General features: G+C 39.3%; 1 protein-coding gene across 3 annotated transcripts in view; it reads left to right on the top strand.

The window, feature by feature from the left end:
* The first annotated feature begins 1,309 nt into the window (after positions 1-1,309).
* The window catches only part of TRPC6 (transient receptor potential cation channel subfamily C member 6), a 132,075-nt gene continuing 112,230 nt past the window's right edge, over positions 1,310-21,154 (top strand). For 2 of the 3 annotated variants that reach the window (XM_003780788.2, XM_003780787.2), the window contains exon 1: positions 1,367-1,536. In XM_003780788.2, coding sequence (XP_003780836.1) covers positions 1,367-1,536 — 170 coding nt within the window. Of the gene's footprint in view, positions 1,537-21,154 lie in introns of all 3 variants that reach the window. The other variant, XM_003780786.2, reaches the window with a different exon arrangement.

Raw genomic sequence — 21,154 nt, 5'->3', positions numbered from 1 at the left:
TGATCTTCTCACGGCTGCCTCCTTGCCATGGGATGTCTCCCCTTCCATGGTGCCTCCTTGGAGAGGTCTCTGTTGACTTCCTTCCTTCCTGAATTAGTCAGTGCCCAGTTCCATCCTACGGACCTGTTTTGTTTCCATCTTGAATTTGCCTCTGATCATTTCTCACTTGCCTGTTTGCTTGTCTCATCTCTTTCTCCCTCTCTTCTGTGAACGTGCTAGGAGGGCAGACAAGTGCCTCATGTGTTCACTGCTGAATCCTAAAACAGTGCCTGACACAGCTGGCATTCATTAAATCTGTATTTGTGGAATGAATGAATGGATTCCTAATTGACGACTACCCCTACAATGGCTACAAATACTGATTCATCCTTGCTGAGAAGTTTTTACTTATCACATGCGTGCATACTGATCCAAATTTAAAGCTAAGTCTTAAAATTAAAAACAGTTTGCAAATGTGGGGGAACATCTGGCAGGAAAATACTCCGGCATTCACAGTGATGGATGAAAAGTTTTTCTTTGAAGTCAGCAGAGCATCTTTACCGGCATCATCGGAAAATACTCGCCTATTTTTGTTGGTTTGCTTAGGAAGTGGGAACATCTCGCTTTGGGAACATAGCACGTTGTTCATTTTAAGGTAAAGTAGTAAAACTTCGGGAGCTGAGAGTAAGAGAGAAAATGCCCCACGGGCATGAAGGCAGATGGAGAAAGGAGAGGTTAGTGTCCCTTTCGAAAAACAGGTTTCCTTGGTTCTACAATATTACTTAAGGGGAAGCCTCCCAGAATGTCCTCGGTTTGTGTTGTGTCTAAATAAGCAGACTCTGAAAGCAGAAGGGAAAAACACAGCGCGCGTCTGGCTCCGCCTCGCTCGGGTTCCTCGCGGCCCGGCCGGGAAAGTTGTGGCCGCAGGACAGGCTCCGGCGCGGGCGCCGCCGTTCCGACCCCTTTAAAGGTGGGGACGGTGACGGAGGAAGCGGGGAGCAGGCGGGAGCGGGGGGCCGGCCAGGCTCGGTTGACATAGTAACTCTTCAGCGCGGTCTTCCCTGCTCCGGCTCCGAGGCTTCGCCGCCGCACGCGGCCCCGCCTGTGCTTGTTCCGTCCGGAGCGCCGGCCGCAGCCCGCGGGGTCCCCTAGGCCTGTGGAGCCCCAGGAAGGTCCCCGCTGCTTCTTCCAAGCGCTGACTACTCCCCAAGTCGGCTGGGGGCGCTCGGAGTCCAGACCCCGCCGTCCGCCCCTGCCTCCGCCGTGCCCGGGCGCCGGCCGCCGAGGGCCGGGTCGGGGCCGACGCGGCCGGTGCCCCCCGGGTCCCGCCGGGACGGCAGACGCGCCCCCCGCCGCACGGGGCCCAGGCCCGGCGCAGCTTCCCGCCATGACCCAGAGTCCGGCGTTCGGGCCCCGGAAGGGCGGGTGTCCCCGGGCTGCTGCCGCAGCCGGCGCGCGGCGCAACGAGAGCCAGGACTACCTGCTCATGGACTCGGAGCTGGGAGACGACGGCGGCCCGCAGCCCCCGCTGCCTCCCTACGGCTACTACCCCAGCCTGTGAGTCCCGGGGCGCGGGCGGGCGGGCGGGCGGACGGGCGGCGGAGGGGGGCTGCGAGCCGGGGCCGTGCTTCGGGGCCGGCGCCGGGACTCGAGGGCGGGACGGCGCGCGGGTCGAGGTTGCTGCTGGAGCGCACGCATGGACGTGTTCGCTCAGGAGAGTGCCACGGTAGAGCAGCATCCCCCCTGCAGGTGACTGGAGGGCTGGTCAAGTTCTCAGCCTCCTGCCCCCTGCACCCGGCCCCCTGCACTCAGAATCGCTGAGCAGCAGGCGGGATCCGAGCAGCGGGCTGGTTCAGTGTGCGCCCCCGGGCGCTCAGCGTCCGTCTGACTAGAAGTCCAGGGTCCTTCAGCCGCCTGGGTGCGTGCGGGACGCTCCGGAGCCCGAGGCCGGGCAGTCTCTGCTCTGCCTGGGTCGGCGCTTCAGGTGCAGCGCACCGGTCCTCGGCCACAGATTGCGAGTTGGAAGGTGCGCAGGGGAGTGGGGCGACCTGCTCCCCTCCATGCCCTCTGCCGACACCTTGTCTCCTGGACTCAGGCCTGCGGCTAAGACAGGGAAATAGAGGCGGTAGACTTTTCCACCTGGCAGACCTGCTCTTTTGGCGGGTGAGGGGAGACTTGCGAACTGCAGAAGTGAGGGCGTTGGGGTTGTTTGTAGTGGCCCCTGAGTAGGAGCCTTTACTTAAGAGGATGTGGGGTATTTTGAAGGGGATTGGAGTAGAGAGGTCGGGAGTAATTCGAGAGTGGAATCGAGAAGAACCGTCTCTCCTCCCTTACACCTCTGTGACCACATGTGCTGCCGGCGATAGTGTTTCTAATCCTTTGTCCCTGTTCTTAACTGAGTGGCCACATTTCCTGACCTGTCACAGCCATCCGCAAGCGGTTTCCCAAGGCTCTCAGCTCTATAAGCAGTTCCAGGAGCAGGGAAGGCTCTGCCCGCAGGACCCTGGCAGACCCTGCTGCGGGCTAGGCGCGCCTTTGGGTCGCCAGTGAGGGATGCCCACGGGCCGGCCTCCTGTGCTCCCTCTCGTGGGAAGAGGGGAGCCCCAGGAAACCGCGCATCTAATTTTGCTAAAGGGTAAAAAAGAAAGTTGGAACTGTTTCCATTCATCTTTCTGCCGTGCAAGTTGAAAGCATTTATAATATATTTTTTTCTTAAAAAAATAAGATAATTCACACATCATTTAAGTTGTACAATGCGGTGCTATTTAATATATCCATAAAGTTGTGCCAACATCACCGATATCTGAGGACATTTTCATCATCAACCGAAGAACTCTTTTCTTGATATTAAATTGGAAAATAGGTCTGTGTCTCATAGTGCTATGTATGGATCGCCCGGAGGTCTTGTTAAAATGCAGCTTTTGGTTTAGGGGGTCATAAGTACAGCCCAGGAGTCTGCATTTCTGGCAGTCTCTAAAATGATGCGGAAGTTGCTAGTCCATGGACCACACTCTGAACAGCAACGTGATATATGTCAAGAAGAACAACAAACAAGGACAGAAAGAAAAATAAATCAATCCTGGATATTCCGAATGCAGCTATTTTAAAATTTGCTTTGAAAAGTATATGTCTAAAACATAGATTGACTTTTTTATTGGCTGAGATTCGAGATCTACTGTGTCTGAGGGCTATAGCTTTGGCAACATTATCTGCTGTCTAAATTAAGTAACTTAAAAAATCTATACTGCTTTTTCAAAATTAGACTGTCCCATGAAATCATCTTTCTCTTTTTATTGTATAAGCTCTGTACTATTCTACAAGCTGAGTGAATACGTGTACCTGTGTCTGTGGGGAAAAACGATTTAATTTTAAAACTTGTGGTTATATGTTAGTACTGACAGAGATGAAATAAAGTAATAATTCCAAGTTGTTCGGAAAACTTTCCCCAATGCTATCTTCAAATGTGGCCTACTGCCTAATTTATTTATCTAATTCTTTACGTTATCTACTATTTAGAGAATAAGTCATTTCTGCCTTAGTTCAGGAATCCTGGAACACTGTCAGTAGAACTGAGCAGAATAGGTGCTTCCCTTCAGAATGTGCACCCCTGAGGCTTGTCGGTAGTACTGTTTAAGGGTGCGCCCTGCTTTGGAATTACAGTTTGGTCTTATCTGAGCCTATTATTTCTAAAAAGTTCTACAGTGACTTTTTCATCTTTTCATCTACTGTTTTCTCTGATAAGATGCTTATTTTGTTCCAGTTGAATAATAAGTAACTGAGAAATTTTAACCAGTACTTCACACTTTTAATATATGAGAAAGAGCTTAGGAAAATTACTTCCCTCTGTTAGAGAGTACAAATAAGCTCTTCCATATGCTTTTGGTTTGTGTTTTGTGCAATTTAATCTATTTTTTTCAGAGTGGGAGATGTATTGTTTGTGAAAGTGGCCATCCCTAGTACACTTTAGATATGTTAATAGCCATTATTACTCAAGTCCTTGTGATTTTCCTTTATAAGATCCCAAAGCATTGTCAGTTGTCATTTATGTGAAATACATTCTGTGATTCTCTTGTATAGTTTATTTATATGGAAAGATTTTTAACGTATAGTTATATAGCTTTTACTGAAAAATTGTGGTAAATTATCTTGCTTAAGAGTAATTACATATTATCAGGGCTTAATAGTATAAATAATGACATTTTGAAGTGGCATTTAGAGGAAAATGATTCAAATTTTCTCATTTTATAACTTTTAATAGTAAATAAATCAGTATACTCTATTATGATTAATTTGTAATGATGATTAGCAAGAAAGGTCCATGTGCTGACAAGCTCTCAGGAATCCTATCAAAGTTCCTTTATTATGTCTCTAAAACATCACTTTTGAACATGAATAAGAATCCCAGACTTTAAAAAAAAGTTAAGGGATTCTAAAGTCTCAAAATCTGAAACAAAGTCCAACTAAACTTTCCCCTAGGATTGATTAATTATGAATAATAAAACACAATGATACATAATACATAATAAATAATAAAATATTTAATACATATAAAAATAATGTAAACTAAGGAACTAGCAATACAGTAAGTTGAGACAATCTGAAATACTTATGGTTACAAACACCTAGCAATTCAGGATAAAATATTTAAAATGATTTGGAAACATTACCCAATTTTTCAAAAAATAAAAGAGATTACCATGTGCCACAAACAAAGAAGTTAAAAGACAGAATATAGATTTTGAAGGGATAGTGTGGCTGTCTCAGGAAGTTACGGGTCTTAGTGACTGATACACTTGGGGTCTAATGTCCACATGAGACAGAAAGAAGGAAGGACCTTGGTCCCTGTGAGGCAGAGCTGGAAGTGAGACATGCTTAAGCCCACCAGAAAACCAGGACCCTTCTGTTAATGAAAAGTTACGTTAAAAATTTATGTGCCCTCTTGTTCTTGGTACAGCATGAAAACAAGGAATTTTATAAGAAGAAAAGAAGTCTTCTGAGAATTCCATTTTGGGAGCCTGCATACCACACAAGTTTTATTTTTTGTTGTTTGCACTATTTAACTGACCAAGAAAACCTTAAGCTGAAAAATGCTACTGCATCTCCTACAAGAGTAAAACATAAAACCATTATGAAAGGATAGCACTAACCATCTAAACTGCCTAGGATCCCCCTCCCCAAAGCAAGCTCTGGTAAAAATATGCTTGATGTATTGAATGCTAAAATACACAAGGAAACAATAACACAAGCATGAGAGCAATAGACATATTGCAATTTGACAATACAAGCCATGAGTGAGAATCAGCATATGACATGGCTGTACTGACTCCTTAAGAACTTGAGATTATATAACAACAAGAAAGAATATAAAATAAATATGTTTAAAGTAATTATAAAGTGTTAAGAACAATACATTTAACAAAACAGACAAATAGAACATTTACAGATGGGAAATATAATTCTGGAAATAGAAAAATACTCAATGGAAGAATTGAAATACAGATTAGACAGAGCATAATTAATGATAGTACCCAAAAGGCAGAGACATACAAAGTGGAAAATATAGAAATTATTAAAAGAACTGGAGTAAGAAGGTAAGCATTCCATAAAGAGAAAATACAGAGCATGAGGGAGAGGGAACATTTGAATAAATAATGATAATTTTTCAGAAAGGATCAATTCTCATGTTCATGAAGAATAACAATATTAGTATGAAACTAAAAAACCCTTTTAAATATCTCATTTACATCACAGAACATCAAAGATGAGGAAATATTAAAAATTAATCAAGATACACAGATTTGAAGGAATTTTAAAGTTCAAAATTATTTACAGTAGAAATGAACTCAGTGTATTTTAATATACTGGTTATATAATATATGGCTTGTAAGAACTATTGTTTTTCTTTTACATAAAAGGCATTGTTTATTCTCTCATTATTAATGTAATATTTTGTACAGAGTCTGTGTTCCATTGATGATAGGGTGTTTTTATATGTGGATATGTACAAAAAAACCTTTTAAGGGTGACTGACTAGGACCAGAAGGATTGTTCAGCTGAGCTCTTCTAGAAGGACTGGAGGAAAAGAGAGAACCCAGCCACTGGTGTGGGGAACTTACCCAGAGTCATAGCTCAGGGAGCACAGTGAGGAGGTGGTGAGCTGCATACAGTGCATGATCCAGAGCAGTGGAAATCTGACAAATGAAGCAACTGATTGGGATTGGTTGCCCCCCACAGAGTCTGAGATGGGAGGAAACCTTTCCAGAGTTTTCAGTTGTTGGGGGGAAGCTGTGTGTTGAGTGGAAAGCTTGGAAGAGTGGGCAGACTCAAACAGTATACAGCAATCAGATTTGAATGCCAGTTGGACTTGGATTTGCCATAGGTTTGGTGGCTGGTGAGACAGCCATACTGAGAAGGTCTCAGTGGCCAGGGGTTTGTCTTTTTGGAAAGGGCATGAGAAGGTCTTAGCAGAGGCCTAAAACCATGGCTGTCTTAATTTAGCTTACCTTGATCAGAACTCCACTCTTGGGACCGGCTGAGGGACTCTTGCACCCCACAGGAACTGGAGTCAGAGGACACTGTGAGACCTGCCCCTGAAGGATTTTTGTGAGCTTTAATATTCCAGCCAGGTGGGGCCTAAATGCTGAGGAAACAATCAGGCCATCACTGAAGACAACTAACTTTGGATTAAGGACCAAAGTGTCCTTAAAGCACCCCCTGGTGTCTAGATAGCATATTGCAACATACTGTCATCAAGGGCAAGGACTTCTGTTTGAAACAAAGGAGGCAATGAGAAGAAAATGGAGACAGTGAGAAGAAAAAAAGAGGACAAGGAGGCGAAGAAGAAGAAAGAACATTTGAGGAGGAACCAAGAGAAAAATTCAGGCAACATGAAAAGCCAAAACTCCTCCAAGGGACCATGAGTCAGCCACTACAGAAGACTCAACCTACAAAAAATTAATGGACTTGACAGAAAGGGAATTTAAAATATGGAAGATAAAGACAATAAAAGGAATGGATGAGAAAAAGAAAAGACAGAACCTTAAGTCAGATGAGAGATATGTAGAATATAGAAAGGATATACAGAACTTAAGGAAATGAAGGAGACAATTGGGGAATGTAAAGATGCAGTAGAAAGAATCAAAAATACATTAGACCATGGGAAAGAAAGAACCTCAGAGGTAGAGAATAATGTTTTCAAGTTAACCCAGGTAGTTAAAGAGACAGAAAGGAAGAGAGAGAAAGCAGAACAGGTACTTAGAGAACTACAAGACTCCATGAAGCATTCACAAATATGAATAATAGGGATTTCTAAAGGGGAAGAAGGTCATCCCAAAGGAATGGAAGCCCTACTGGAAGCTATCCTAAATGAAAACTTCCCCTGTTTTGCTAAAGACCCCGAAACACTCCTTTCAGATGGATATCGAACTCCAGGTCATCTAAACTCAGAAAGAGCCTCTCTGAGACACATTGTAATGAACCTGTCCAAAGTTAAGATGAAAGAGCAGCCAGGAGTAAGTGCCAACTGACCTACAGAGGCAGAGCCATTAGAATGACAGCAGACTTTTCAAATGAATCTTTCCAAACCAGAAGAGCATGGTCATCCACTTTCAGCATTCTTAAACAAAACAAATTTCAGCCCAGAATTCTGTATTCTGCTAAACTAAGCTTCAGAATTGATGGAGAAATCAATTTTTTTTGCAGATATACAAGCATTGAGGAAATTTGCCACAACAAGAGCAGCTCTACAGGAAATATTTAGACCTATTCTCAACACTGATCATCACAATAGACCACAAGCAACGTAAATACCCAGAAGCTAAAGGTCAAAACTTAGCTTCTACAATGGCTCAAAGGATAAAACTACACAATGGACATTCATAAAATAAGGTGGATAGAACTCTACCACACTTATCAATTCTCTCAATAAATGTCACTGGATTGAATTCACCACTGAAGAGGTACACGCTGGTTGATTGGATAGAAAATCACAAGCCATCCGTATGCAGTCTCCAGGAAACACTTGAAGGACACATCAAGACTCAGGGAAATCCACATTTCAAGCAGACAGAAATCAGAAGAAAAGAGGGGTTGTAATCTTATTTTCAGATACAAGCAGAATTAAAGCAACTAAAGTTATAAAAGACAAAGATGGTCACTTTATACTGTTAAAGGAACAATACACTAAGAAGACATTTCAAATTTTTTTTTCTTTTTTTGGCAGGCCCTTGTCAGGTTTGAACCCTCTTTCCCCAGTGCGTGGGACCAGTACTCTGACCATTGAGTTATGGGCTCCAAACAGGAAGACATTTCAATTTTAAATATTTATGCACTCAACTTAAATGCTCCCAGATTTATGAAAGAGACCTAGATGGGTCTGAGCAATATGATATCCCATAACACCATAATAGCTGGGGAATTTAACACCTCTCTGACATAACTGGACAGATCCTCTAAACAGAAACTGAACAAAGATATAAAGGACTTAAATGTGACCCTAGAACAAATGGGATAATTAGACATATACAAAACACACCATCCCAAAGCTAAGGAATACATTTTGTCTTGTCAGCCCATGGTACATACTCCAAAATCAACCACATCGTAGAATACAAATCAAACCATAGCAAAATTAAAAGAATAGAAATGATACCTTGTATCTTCTCAGACCATAAGGCAATAAGGGTATAACTCAACTCTAACAAAAATGTTTATCCCCACACAAACACTTGGGAATTATACAACCTTATGCTGAATGATAAGGAAGAGATAAAAGAGGAAATTGTTAAATTCCTCAAACATAAAAACAATGAAGACACAAGTTACCAAACCCTGTAGGATACAACAAAAGCAGTTTTAAGAGGGAAATTTATCACATTGCATGCCTACATTTGAAAAACAGAAAGAGAGTGTATCAACAGATTCATGAACCATCTTATGGGATTAGAAAAAGAAGAACAATTTAATCCCAAACACAGCAGAAGAAAGAAATAACCAAAATTAAATCAGTCATTAGCTAAATTGAAAACAAAATAATTTTTCAGAAAATTAAGGAAACAAAAAGTTGGTTTTTCAGATAAATAAATAAAATTGATAAACTTTTGGCCAGATTTGGCTAGAAACAAAAAAAGTAAAATCTCTAAAGACTTCAGTCAGAAATGATAAAGTAGAAATAACAACAGATGACACAGAGATACAACAGGTCATCTCTGAGTACTACAGGAAACTCTGTGCCCAGAAATTTGACAAGTGGTGGAAATGGGTCAATACCTGGGATCACACCCTCTCCCTAGACTTAACCAAGAAGAAATAGATCTCTTGAATAGACCAATGTCAAGAACTGAGATGGAAGAAACAATAAAAAAATCTCCCAACAACAAAAATGCTCTGGTCCAGATGTCTTCACACCAGAATTCTATCACACCTTCAAAGAAGAGATTATACCCATATGGCAGACATTATTCCAAAAATTTGAGAAGGAAGGACTCTTCCTCAACATTTTCTATGAAGCAACCATCACCCTAATACCAAAACAAGGAAAAGACCCAACCAAAAAAGAGAACTTCAGACTAATTTCACTAATGAATATAGATGTAAGAATTCTCAATAAAATCCTAGCCAATAGATTAGAGCTGCACATTAAAAAAAATCATTCATTACAATGAAGTAGGTTTCATCCTTGGGATACAAGGTTGGTTTAACATATGCAAGTCCATAAACGTAATTCACCATGCCAACACAAGTAAAAACAAAGACCATATGATCCTCTCAATTGATGCAGAAAAAGCATTTGACAAAATTCAGCATCCTTTTCTAATTAGAACACTTAAGAATATAGGCATAGGTAGCACATTTCTTAGTCTGATCAAAGACATCAACAACAGAACCACAGCTAATATTATACTGAATGGAGTAAAACTGGAAACTTTTCCACTTAGAACTGAAACCAGACAAGGTCGTCCTCTATCGCCACTACTATTCAACATAGTGCTTTAAGTTCTGGCCAATTTGATCAGGCAAAAGAAGGAAATAAAGGGAATCTAAATGGGGGCAGAGGAGGTGAAACTCTTGCTCTTTGCCGATGATATGATCTTATACTTAGAGAACACCAAAGATTCAAGTACAAAACTCCTGGAAGTGACCAAAAAATACACTAATGTCTCAGGATATAAAATCAATGTCCACAAATCAGTAGCCTTTGTATATGCCAATAACAGCCTATGAGAAGAAAATTTTCTTCTCAGTAGCTTCAAAGAAAATGAAATACCTAGGAAGGAAAACATAACAAAGGAGGTAAAGGACCTCTATAAAGAAAAGTATGAAACCCTAAGAAAAGAAATAGCAGAAGATACTAACAAATGGAAGAACATACCATGCTCATGGCTGGGAAGAATCATCTGTAGCAATCTACAGATTCAATGCAATCCCTATTAAAATACCATCATCATACTTTCAAGATTTGGAAAAAATAATTCTTCATTTTGTATGGAACCAGAAGAAGCCCCATATAGCCAAGGCAACTCTTAGTAAAAACAAAAGTGGGGGTATCACCCTACTAGATTTTCAGCTATACTACAAGGCCATAGTGATCAAAACAGCGTGGTATTAGCGCAAAAATAGAGACATTGGCATTTGGAACTGAATAGAAAACCAAGAGATGAAGCTAACATCTTATAGCTATCTGACCTTTGATAAACCAAACAAGAACATACACTGGGGAAAAGACTCCCTATTCAATAAATGGTGTTGGGAGAACTGGATAACCACATGTAGAAGACTGAAACTGGACCTGTACACCTCACCACTTACGAATATTGAATCAAAATCGATAAAAGATTTAAATCTAAGGCATGAAACAATAAAAATCCTCAAAGAAAGTGTGAGGGAAAACACTTTAAGATATTGGCCTAGGAAAGACTTCATGAAGGAGACTTCCATGGCATTTGCCACAACAAAAATAAACAGATGGGACTTAATTAAACTGAAAAGCTTCTGTACAGCTAAGGAGACAACAACTAAAGCAAATAGACAACCTACACAATGGGAAAAGATATTTGCATATTATGAATCAGACAAAAACTTGATAACTAGGATCTATGGAGAGCTCAAATTAATCACAAAAAAGACCCAACAATCCCATATATCACTGGGCAAGAGAGATAAATAGAACCTTCTCTAAAGAAGACAGATGAATGGCTAACTAATGTGAAAAAATGCTCATCATCCCTAATCATCAGAGAAACACGAATCAAAACTACCCTGAGATATCATTTAAGCCCAGTGAGAATGGCCCATCACAAGGTCTGAAAGCCGCAGATGTTGGTGTGGATGTGGAGAGAAGGGAACATTTTACACTGCTGGTGGGACTGCAATCTAATACAACCATTTTGGAAGGAAGTATGGAGAATCCTTAAAGAACTCAAACTGGATCTCCCATTTGATCCTGCAATTCCATTACTAGGCATCTATCCAGAAGGAAAAAAAAATCCTTTTATCATTTACACTGGACTATTTATCTCAGCTCAATTTACAATCGCCAAAATGTGGAAACAGCCTAAAGGCCCACCAACCCAGGAATGGATTAACAAGCTGTGGTATATGTATACCATGGAATACTATTGAGACATTAAAAAGATGGAGACGTTACATGTTTTGTGTTAACCTGGATGGAGGTGGAACACATTATTCTTAGTAAAGCATCACAAGAATGGAGAAGGAAGAATCCAATGTACTCAATTCTAATATGAAGGCAGCAGATGAGCTAATATAAGGTGGGGGGTAGGGGAATTAGGTAGCAGGGAGAGGGGAGACTGTAAGCACCGGTGGTGGGGCTGTGCTTCATTCCCCTACACTTGGCATTCCTGCCTAGCAAGGGCAGGGAGGGCAATGGGGGTCATGGTGTGTGGCACACCTCTTGGGGGCAGGACACAATTATAAGAGGGACTTTATCTAACAAATGCAATCAGTGTAACCTAATTCATTGTACCTCCAACAAATCCTAAACATTAAAAAGGTAATAAAAGAAAATAAAAAAAAGAGCGACTGAATCACATTAAGAGATTCTTAATCTTATCCCTATTTTATGTGATGAAAGTGAAAAATGATTTTTTAATGGGCATGGGCCCTTTGAAATTTTTATTGACATCAGGAGGGTTTTGGATGACCTAAAGCTCCTTTATGAACCCTAGAACCCAGACTTTGAAGTTGTGATTTAAGATTAGTAATATAGGATGGTGCCTGTGGCTCAGTGAGTAGGGTGCTAGCCCAATATACTGAGGGTGGTGGGTTCAAACTCGGCTCCAGCCAAACTGTAACCAAAAAATAGCCAGGCGTTGTGGTGAGCACCTGTAGTCCCAGCTACTCAAGAGGCTGAGGCAAGAGAATTGCATAAGCCCAAGAGCTGGAATTTGCTGTGAGCTGTGATGCCATGGCACTCTACTGAGGGTGAAAGAATGAGAATCTTCTCTAAGAAAAAAAAAAGTTAGTAATATAATATGAGAGACTTCAAGTAAGCAACATCTCCTAAAGAGAGCTACCTTTTATTTAGGCAAAATAAACTCAGTCTTGCACATAATTTTGTATAAATAAAGGAAGGAAAAATTCAGAGTGCAAGTTGGAATTTTTTTTTTGAAATTAATTGTTGATGGAGGAGGCTAATCTGTTAAATAAGTTTAAGATTGAAGTTAGAGTATGGACTCAAGCCTATGGATCATTAAATTATTATGTGCCTGCCACCTTTCCTTCATTTTTGGTAAATAGATTTATTCAAATATATGTTACATTTTGTAACACTTATTTCATTTATGTGTTCCTCTTACTAGACTGTAAGCACTGGTGGTGGGGTTGGGCTTCATTCCCCTACACTTGGCATTACTGCCTCACAAAGAGAAGATGCCAATTGATTCATTCCTCAACAAATATATCTTCTCCTCCTCACTATTTGTCCTATAAAGAATAAAGTAATGAAATATCATCTGGATCTTCTAAGTTAGGTAGAAGAGTGAATGTCTGCATAGAGCTGACTATCTGTAAGACTCACCTTCTTCTGGAGAGTCTGTTTGCTAATCATGCCACCAGCATACCACTCTAATTTTAGTGTTCTAGCCTGAGGCACTCCCCTTATAGTTCCCTGTGCCCACGTGAGATGAGGCGGTATGGGTATGAGGACCTGTTAAATACTCAGGGATAGCTGAAGAGAATTAGCATACAGAGAAAACTCATGGCACTTGGACCTGTCGAATTCTCAGGAAGAACCAAAGAGAATTAACATGCAGAGGAAAACCTCATGGCAGGCTGTAACTTCTCCTCCAGCTCATTTATGGAATCTCCTAAGGACTGACCCTTGACTAACCTTCATCCAACCAGCAGCTTCCCTTCCCTCCTTAAGCCATCCCTTAGTAATCAATCCTAGATCAGACTGAAGAAAGACACTCCCCACTTTTACCTCTATGTAAGCTCCACCTTTCAAATTTCATTTCCTAAAAAAAAAAAACTCCTTTCCTTGATGTTTTATATTTGGTTTCTCCATTTCTTTAAGCAAAGACTCCACCACTTACTCCCAGAGATACGGCTATATTCTTTGACCTTCAAAGAGGCAGTCACATCAGAACATGATTGGGTGGTATTAAGAATTTCCAAATGAAAGTCAAGGGTGCATTTCTTTACAAAACACATTTATCAAATGATACATGAAATAAATTAATGAAGCATGTGTGATACCATGATTTATTATACATATTATTCAGAATTTAGTGGTATAGAAGTCAGAGAGAATCCTAAAACTTATTATATCCTTTGAAATAACAGCTATAATCATAAAATCAAGACTTGGATTTTGGTTAAAGGTGTGCTGTTTGGAAGCTGCTTCTCAGGGGAAAACAAGTGTAAAAATCACCCTTGGATATGGCTCTCCTTCCTCACTTAGGAATCAACATTTCCTCCAGCCAGTTGAATTAATGATGCATCTCTTGTAATTGACCACTTTGGAGGTCTCTGCTCTGCATGGCAGAAACCACCTATTACATTTCCAAATCCTCCCTGGCTTGAAGTAATCAACTCCACTGGCAACAAATTATTATCATGGAACATATTTTAAGGGTGCCAACATTACAGGTTATGGAGTGATTGCAGATGTTCTTGAATGCCTACATTTATTCTGTGGCAGAATGTTTGTTTGCTTCTAGAAAGACATTACATTATTTTTCTCTAGACAGTTATGACTTATAAGAAGTAACTTCCTAAGGCAATTAATCTTTGCCTCCTAAAGAGAGTAAAAATCATAAAAGGAAAACATTTTCTTGAGTCTATTCTTGTTTTCTCTCTTTTTTATAAAAAGTGCTAAATATAATTTGATCCCGTTGGATAAAATTACCATTTGTGACTGCTTGTTGTTCAGGAATCTTCTGCTGGATTTCAATATATGGAGAAGTGCTTGTCTATATGCCAAATTTCAGTTAAACTTTGGCATCTAAAATTTGATAGGCTGCTCAAGACTCTTTAAGCCATTGAAACATTAAATCACATTTCTTAAAGAATTTTTTTATAGCAAAAAATAAGCATTGACGATAACCCATACAACATATATGATCTCAGCATAACTCTTTTTTACCTAATTTAGCTAACTTATAAAACAAAGAGGAGGAATGATGTTTCCTGTTAACTTAGAATTAAATACAGTTCAATATAAGTTGCTATTTTTATAGAGTGCTAATCTAAAATATTGACATATATTGGGGGTGACTAACAATTTTTTAAAAATATATGTGCATATTTTACTGCCTTTGTTTAACAAATATATTTGAGAGATTCCCATGTGCTGGGACCTGAGAATAAAACAACGAACTGTTCTCTCTAAGCATTTAACTTTTCTTTTTTTAACTTATTGTTGGGGATTCATTGAGGGTACAAGAAACCAGGTTTCACTGATTGGATTTGTTAGGTAAAGTCCCTCTTACAATCGTGTCTTGCCCCCAAAAGGTGTGGCCCACACCAAGACCCCACCTGCCTCCCTCATTCCCTCTCTGTGCTATTCTCTTCCCCACCCTCCCTCCTTCTTCCTCTCTCTGCTCTCCCCTTCCCCTACCCCCACCATGTCATTAATTGTCCTCATATCAAAATTGAGTACATAGGATTCATGCTTCTCCATTCTTGTGATGCTTTACTAAGAAAAATGTGTTCCACTTCCATCCATGTTAATACAAAGGCTGTAAAGTCTCCATTTTTTAAAATGGCTGAATAGTAGTCTATGGTATACATATGCCACAGCTTGTTAATCCATTCCTGGGTTGGTGGGCCTTTAGGCTGTTTCCACATCTTGGTGACTGTAAATTGAGCTGCAATAAACAGTCTAGTGCAAGTGTCCTTATGATAAAAGAATTTTTTTCCCTTCTGGGTAGAAGCCCACAATGGGATTGCAGGATCAAATGGGAGGTCTAGGTTGAGTTCTTTAAGGTTTCTCCATACTTCCTTCCAAAAAGGTTGTATTAGTTTGTAGTCCCACCAGCAGTGTAAAAGTGTTCCCTTCTCTCCACATCCACGCCAGCATCTGCAGTTTTGAGATTTTGTGATGTAGGCCATTCTGGCGGGGTTTGATGGTATGTCAGGGTGGTTTTGATTTGCATTTCTCTAATGATTAGGGATGATGAGCATTTTTTCATATGTTTGTTAGCCATTTGTCTGTCTTCTTTAGAGAAGGTTCTATTCATGTGTCTTGCCCATTGTATATGAGATTTTGGCTTTTTTCACGTATATTAATTTGAGTTGTCTATAGATCCTAGTTACCAAGCTTTTGTCTGATTCAGAATATGCAAATATCCTTTCCCATTGTGTAGGCTGTCTATTTGCTTTGGTTGTTGTCCCCTTAGCTGTACAGAAGCTTTTCAGTTTAATTAAGTCCCATTTGTTTATTTTTGTTGTTGTTGCAATTGCCACGGCAGTCTTCTTCATGAAGTAAATTGGGGATGACTAACAATTTTTTAATACCTACACTGCAATGGGTGTAGTTGTCATACAAATGTAATTTGCTCATCAAGGCAGCCACTTGGCTGTTTTTAATTTCCATGTTATAAATGATGATGCTAGAATTTAGAGATATTAAAAAATATGCAGAAAATTACACAGACTATATATAAGCTGCTATTCAGTGGGAAAACCCACTACATCTCAGTGCTGGCTGGAACATGTGGACAGAGGGCTGGCAAGCTGTAAGTCCCCTTCCCTCCCAGCACCCCAGATAATCATGCTTGTGCCAGGAAGGGCTGAATACAGGTGGTCATGCTTTTGGACAGCACACTCATTATTCCTTTTCCTCTCTCTTTTTGAAAGTGTTTGGGGAGGCACTGGTTGGCTGTGATTTACTGAAACCAGATTTCTTGTGCTGTGCTCATTATCTCTAAGTTACTCTTTGAATGAGGGCAGAGGGCAGAAATAGAAGGTTATGAATAGTGGTAATAAGCGTGTTTATCCTCCACTTTCTCTTTCTGTGGAAATCTTGACCATGTTTGAAATGTCACACTTTACATCCCGCTTTCTCACTAATTTGTTGATCTTTGAATTCGTTATTCATTCATCTCTAGTTGACCTCATACGATTGTGTCCAGTAATAATAAAAGCAATAGCTGGATTTATTGCAGGCTTCTGTGGGCTAGGCTTTTCTCCAAGTGCTTTCTGTATTAACCCATTTATTCCTTATAACAAATCTATGAAGTATTCTCTTTATAACCCCCATTTTACTGATAAGAAAGAAATATGCCCAGGAAAAGGAGGTTAAGTGACTTGCCAAATGGTGCACAGCTGGTAGTTGGCAGAAATGGGAAGAAAAAAAGAAACGAGCAAAAAATTCTCTTTTCCTGCTTATCTCAAACAGTGAAACTAGGTTTTGAAAAATTACCAGTTATTGTCACCGAAGGAAGATGATGACTGTACTGAAACTAAGTAGTCTGTCGATTACTTACCAGTTTTACTAATTTTAGTAAAATTTAGTCATTTTGCTAAAGATTAACAAACTGGATGACTCTTTAAAGATTACAAAAGATAAAACTTTCTTTTCCTCTTCATTTCTATCGTGTGGATGAAATTGCTTCTATCCTATAATGCAGATTGGATTAGAGAAACTGACTCAAAGACAGTGTGAAACTGGATATTTGATTGCAGGATTTGCATAATTTTTAGAAGCATTTTACATGGTATTTATCTGAAGGTATAAATTGCCAGTGATCAATTATAGTGTGGGTAGTCAAGATCGATTGCCTATTCGGGGCAGATTTCACGTCTCAGTTCCAACTGCTTTTGGTTTGCCACACAAAGAGCATTTTGTCTTGACACGTGGTGAATCAGGACAAACCCTCACACAACACTGGGAAGAGCTTTCCTTATCCTGAGAGGTATAGTAAGAATAGGAAATAATGTGATTTCTAAAGGTCATTTAAAAGTTCTTTTAGTGTGTTAAACTTTTTAATTAGTTCTATTATTTTATTTTTATTTTTTAATTTCAAAATATTATGAGGATATAGATTTTTTTGTTACATGAACCAATTTTGTTATGCTTGAGCCAAGGGCATAAGTATACTCATCCCCGGGTTGTTGTGCATTGTGCTGTAGGTAGATTTTTGTCCTCCCCGCCTCCCACTGCCTTCCTACTGCCACTGAGTTTTACTTCCCTCTGTGCACATGTGTGCCCATTGGTTAGTTCCAGTTTATTAATAAATACATGTCATGTTTTCCATTCTTTAGCTACTTCACTTAGGATAATGCTCTCCAGTTCCATCCAAATTGTTGCAAAAGGATATAGTACATCCTTCATCACAGCATGGTATACACATGGTATACATAGATCACATTTTGTTAATCCATTCATGAATATATGACACTTGGGTACCTCCAGATTTGTTCTTTTTGCTTAACCTTGCTTTGACTATTGGAGTCTTTTCTGGTTACAAAAAGAGTGTAGAATTATTTTTTCTAGATCTGTGAAATATGATATTGGTATTTTGATGGGGTTTACATTGAATCTGTAAATCACTTTGGGTAGTATGAACATTTTAACAATGTTGATTCTACTGATCCATGAATATGACATATTTTTCCATTTGTTTGTGTTGTCTACGGTTTCCTCCCTCAATGTATTTTATTTTCTTTGTAGGTGTTATGAATAGTATTGAGTCTTTGATTTGACTATTAGCTCAGCTGTTGTTGTGTATAGGAATCCTTCTGATTTGTGTACATGATTTTGCAACCTGAAACTTTGTTGATTTTATTTATCAATTCTAGGAGTCTTTTGGTGGAATCTTTGGGATTTTCTAGATAAGATAATACCCTCAGTGAAAAGCAATCATTTGACTTTCATTTTCCCAACTTGGATATCCTTAATTTCTTAAGGATAAGATTCAATTTGCTAGTATTTTATTGAGAATTTTTGCATTGTATTCATAGGAATATTGTGGTATAGTTTTCATTTTTTTGTTGTGTCCTTTTTGGGGGTTTGGTTCAAGGTGATCTGGTATCACATAATGATTTGGGGAGAATTCCTTTCTTCTTGATATTATGGAATAAGTTCTGCAATGTGGTAGCTTCTCTTTGCAGGTCTGGTAATATTCTCCTGTGAATCCATCTGTTCTAAGGTTCTTTGTGGTTGGGATATCTTTTTTTATAACTGCTTGAAACTTGTTGCTCATTATTAGTTTGTTCAGCAGTTCTATTTCTTCTTGGTTGAGTTTTGGGAGATCATGTGTTTCTAGGAATTTGTCCATTTTCTCTACATTTTTGAGTTTATGTGCATACAGATTTTCATAGTATTCACAGATGACATTTTGTTTTTCTGTGTTATCAATTGTAATATTTCCTTTTTCATTTCTGATTAAGTTCACTTGGGTCCTTTTTCTTCTATTCCTGGTTAACCTAGCAAGTGGTCTCTCATTTTTTTTAGAGAATCAACTTTTGTTTCATTGGTGTTTTATATTTCTTTTTGTTTTTCACTTCATTTAGTTTTGCTCTGACTATAGTTATTTCTTCTACTGGCTTTGGGTTTGGTTTGTTCTTATTTTCTAATTCCTTGAGATGTGTCATTAGATTGTTAACTTATGATATTTTTGTCTTTTTGATGTAGGCATTTATGGCTATGAATTTTCTCCATAAGACTGTGCTGAATCTTACAGATTTTGATAACTTGTGTTCTCTTCGTCATTCAGTTTGAGGAACCTTGTGATTTTCATCTTAATTTCATTATTGACCCAACAACTCTTCAATAGCAGGTTGTTTAATATCCATGTCTTTGTGTAGACTTGAATGTTTGTCTTGGAGTTTATTTCTAGTTTATTTTACTGTGGTCTGAGAAGATATATGGTATTATTTCTATGTTTTTAACTTTGTTGAGACATACTGTGTGGCCTGAATTATGACTAATCTTGGAGAGTGTTCCATGTGCTTATGAAAAGAATATATATTTAGCATTTTGGAGGTAAAATGTTTTGTAAATATCAGGCCCATTTGTTCTAGAATCCTCTTTAATTTCAGGCTTACTTTATTTATTTCCTGTTTGGATGATCTTTCCAGTTCTATCAGTGGGGTATTGAAGTTGTCAGCAAGTATAATACTGCTGTTTATTTCTTTGCTTAGGTCTGGAAGGGTTTACTTTATGAATCTGGGCACTACTGTGTTAGTTGCATTAAGGTTTAATATTATTATACCATCTTGTTGAATTGCTCTCTTTACCATTATGTAATGACTCTTTTTATATTTCTTTACCATTATTGATTTATTATTTTTTTCTTTTCTTTTCTTTTTTCTTTTTTTTTTTTTTTTTAGAGATAGTCACTTTATTGTCCTCAGTAGAGTGCTGTAGCATCACAGCTCACAGCAACCTCCAACTCCTGGGCTTAGGCGATTTTCTGCCTCAGCCTCCTGAGTAGCTGGGACTACAGGCACCCGCCACAACACCTGGCTATTTTTTGTTGCAGTTTGGCTGGAGCTGGGTTTGAACCCACCACCCTTGGCATATGGGGCCAGTGCCCTACCTGCTGAGCCATAGGCACCACCGACCATTGTTGATTGAAAGTCAGTTTTATCTGATAGAAGACTGGGTACATCTGCTTTCTCTGGGTTTCCACTTGTATGGGATGCTTTTTTTCCATCCTTTCACATAGATCCTGTATGTATTCTGATGGTTTAGATGTATCTCCTGGAGACTACAGATATTTATGTTGTGTTTTTTCATCCATTCAGCCAGACTATGTCTTTTAAATGGTTGGTTCATTGAAATTGTTAACATTAAGAAATAGAATTGGGATGTGGGACACTGTTCTGTTCATTATGTTGGGTGGTAGCTGACTGCTTTGTTTCCCTTTTTGTGCTGTTGTTTTATAAGAGTTATGAACTTCAGGGGGTTTTTTGGTGGTTTTATATTGGTATGCATCTACTGTATGGATTCGTGTAAAATGCAGTTCTGGTTATTTCCTGCAGAGCAGGTCTATTCATGACAAATTTCCTCGATATTTGCTAATCTAGAAAAGACTTCATTTTTCCACTATTTGTGAAACTTAGTTTTGCAGGATACAAATTCTAGGTTTGCAGTTGTTTTGTTTAAGTAGAGTGAAGATGGGGCCTTACTTACTTCCTTCGGGCTTGTAGGGTTTGCATCGAGAAGTCTGCTGTGAGCTTGATGATTTTCCTTTGTTGTCAATTGTTGCTCATGTCTAGCTGCTTCATTTTGACTTTGGTTAGGGTCATTACTGTGTGTCTTGGAGGTGTCCTATTTACTATGGACAATCTACAAAAGAAAGATCTACAATCTTTTCAAGGTTGTAGATGTCTGTATTTCTGTCAATACCAGAGAATTTTTCCTTAATAATTCTCTTGAATAGATTTTCCATATGTTCGGTACTTTCTTCTCTCTCAAGGATACCTGTATGTTAGTTTTCTTCACATAGTCCCATACCTCTGTGAGCAATTGTTCCCCTTTTTTGTTTTCTTCTCTGCCTCTTTGGATGATTGAGTTAGCTCGAGAGCCTGTCTTCAAACTCTGAGATTGTTTGTTCTCCTTGGTTTAGTATGTTGCTGATACTTTGTGGTGTGTTTTGAAATTCCCTAAATGACTTTTTGCTTTCTTTTTAGTGAGTTTTTCATTACTATCCTGAAAGTTTTTTTGGATTCATTTTGTTGTTTTTTTAACTTTCTCTTCAGTTGC

Source organism: Otolemur garnettii, unplaced genomic scaffold, assembly GCF_000181295.1.
Source record: "Otolemur garnettii isolate 467f Iridium unplaced genomic scaffold, OtoGar3 scaffold00001, whole genome shotgun sequence".
NCBI classification, from domain to species: Eukaryota; Metazoa; Chordata; class Mammalia; order Primates; family Galagidae; genus Otolemur; species Otolemur garnettii.
The sequence above is the reverse complement of the archived record's forward strand: the minus strand, read 5'-3'. Positions and strand labels throughout refer to the sequence as shown.